The sequence below is a fragment of the Chiloscyllium plagiosum genome, chromosome 7, assembly GCF_004010195.1.
Source record: "Chiloscyllium plagiosum isolate BGI_BamShark_2017 chromosome 7, ASM401019v2, whole genome shotgun sequence".
NCBI classification, from domain to species: domain Eukaryota; kingdom Metazoa; phylum Chordata; class Chondrichthyes; order Orectolobiformes; family Hemiscylliidae; genus Chiloscyllium; species Chiloscyllium plagiosum.
In genome coordinates this window covers 98,644,647-98,647,378 of record NC_057716.1, presented here as the reverse complement: position 1 = coordinate 98,647,378, position 2,732 = coordinate 98,644,647, and the positions used below count along the sequence as shown (strand labels likewise).

Sequence of the window (2,732 nt, the reverse complement as noted above, 5' to 3'; positions counted from 1 at the left end):
CACCACTATGGCAACACAATCTCCTGGTAATGGAACACAGTTTCCTTCACACAAGCCCACACACACACACATCAATCGCACAGAGCTACACCCGCAAGCTTGTATTTACAATAAACACAAGCAACCATTCATCCACATCTTCACATGTAATCTCATACAGACTTACAAAGACAGCAGTTCGACAGTCCCAGACCACAAAACAGTAGCATACCAGCACCTAAAAGTCAGCTTTTGTCTTGAGGCTTTTGAAATAACCGAGAACAATCAGCACAAAATCGGATCATATTTTGCAATATATTTGTTGATGCTCCAGCATATTTAGAATACAATACAAAACGCAACATTATTTATCATATCCCAACAATTGGCACGTTTTTTTTTGACAACTAACCCCGCCTCTTTGCCGTTTTTATTTTTGTTCTTTGCCGAGAGGAAACAAAATAAAAATGTACATTCAGATAATGACAGAAATGAGACTCTGCTGCTGATGAAAATGTGCAAAATGGAACACAGGAGGTTTGAACGCATCAGCACCATGGAGAGCAGCAACTGCTCTCGTCATCTCCTAGTCTGTCTCAGAGACACCCCACCCACACTCACAGTCAAGGCGCTCAGAAATACTGCTGTGATTATCCTTCCTAAAAATTGGAAAATAAATAAATTTATATATACATACATATATATATATATATATCCACACTCTTATCTACAACACTTGTCCGACAGACTTTGACTGAAGCTCCGTCACCATCTACAGCCACACTGGAATTTAAACGGGGACAAGTTTATCTTGTTTTTTTTTGGCATACGCATCCTGTTTAATTCTGATCGACCCCCTCCCCCCTCCGCAAAATGACCTTAAAACAATGATCACCTTTGATACCGTGATTTACAGCACAATTGGAAAATAAACCACATTTTTTTTAATAAAAAAAAAATGAAAGGAACACCGTGAAGTGAACATTTTAGGCTCCCATTTTGATTGAGAGTAAAATCCGTGCCAATCTTTCGCTCGATTTTGACTTCCGGGACAAATTGTATTTTATTCCCACTCAATCTGTTCCCAGAACCCAGTCTCCTTTACGTGGGGACTGCAGCCCCTGCTAATAGACCTGATCACCCAGTCTGTCTCTACACACATACAATAGATTTCTCGCTAAGAGACACAGAATAGACAGGGCGTCTCTAACGGTCCAGATTGATAATGTATTGTCCATTATAGTCTCTGCTGCTGGCCTCATTCTTCAGGTCTTGAAAGACCTCAGTGAAGTAATGCGGGTCTGAATTAATCTGAAGCATCTTGGCACTCATCTCGCCGATAATGGAGAGGCATCTGTCCCAGAAGACCTCTTTGTTGGCTTCTACCAGGAACGGCTTGAGGGGGTAGGAAATCTCATTGCCCATGTAAGAGTAGGCGAGGTACAGGCAGGTGAGGAAGGTGGCTTGCAGTTCGAAGTCACTGGCGATGTCTTCGCTGACCACCTCCCGGCACAGCAGGTAGACGAAGACCACGTTCGCCGGGCTGATGAAGCCTTGATCTTGCCAACCCTGGAGCAGCAGAGCTCGGTCCACCTCCCGGAACCAGAGCACCGCCTCGCCGGAGCTCAGCTGCTTCAGGCGGTAGCAGCGGCGGCACAGGAACTCGCCCAGGCACCGCAGCAGCTCCCCGGTGGACGCCTGTACCACCACCCGGCGGGGAGAGGCCAGGGCGCGGCCGCTGGCTTGCTTCTGCACCGAGCCCAGCTGCCTGGGGGGGACCACCGGCAGGGGTACCGGGATGGCCCTGTGCTGGCCAGCGGGCTGCAGCGGAGCACCGGCAGGAGGGCAGGACTTCTTCAGGTTCTCCTCGTTGAGCTGCTTGACCGGGTTGTTGTTGTTGCTGCTGCTGCTGCTGCTGATGGCGCCGCTGGCATGCTCGTTGGCATGGGGCGGCTGGCCCGGGTTCACCTTCTTGGCTTTCTTCTTCTTGGCCGAGGCGGCCACCAGGCGCTTCCAGGTCAGGGCGGAGATGAGGACCGAGTGCTTCTTCAGCCCCTTCTCCTTGGCGCTCTTGCCCGCGCCGTCTTCCACCGTGCCACCTTTGCCCTTGGGCTCGGGGGACAAAGACAGGACCGTGCCCATCGTCTGGCTGGCGGTAATGGACAAGGGGGTTGGTGGAAGGGGAAGACAGAAAGAGAGAGAGAGAGAGAGAGCAGGCGCCAGGCGAGAGGAAATCAACAACAACAAGTCTTACTGCATTTGGAGGTGGTGGGAAGGGGGTGGAAATGGAGCCTCTGCCGGATACTCGCTGATGGAGGACTGAGCAGACCCTGGCTAGCCCAGCCGCCTTCCCAACTCCAAAATGATGGGCACAGTCCAGAACCAATCGCTTAAAGCAGCCTCCAAGCTGAGGGCCATCCTCAATGGGCAGCCAAAGCAACCAATCAGAATGGAGTATCTCATGATGTGCACCACCCAAGAAGCCAATTGACATTAGAATCCAGGGGGTCCTGAGAGACCAACCAATCAACGCTCAGGAAGTGAGGGAAGTCAACTCCGCCCCAAATCCCAATAACACCCAATGGGAATAAGTGCTGTGAGCGGGACACGTCATTGGCCAATAGAGGACACGGCTAGGAATGGTTGGCAGCACCCCTAACCAATTGATGCTGACAACGCTGGTTGAATGGGCGGGGCATGTTGCCAGATCCCGCTTGTCATTGGCCGAACGTGTGTGTGTGAGGGCGGGGTCA

The 2,732-nt window shown here is 50.8% G+C and overlaps 1 protein-coding gene across 1 annotated transcript; it reads right to left on the bottom strand.

Moving 5' to 3' along the window:
* Positions 1–275: 275 nt before the first annotated feature.
* LOC122552041 (cyclin-dependent kinase 5 activator 1-like) lies at positions 276–2,238 on the bottom strand. Its single transcript, XM_043694594.1, has one exon. The coding sequence runs from the start codon at positions 2,119–2,121 to the stop codon at positions 1,186–1,188; it is 936 nt and encodes a 311-aa protein (XP_043550529.1). The 5' UTR covers positions 2,122–2,238; the 3' UTR covers positions 276–1,185.
* Between the last annotated feature and the right edge of the window lie 494 nt (positions 2,239–2,732).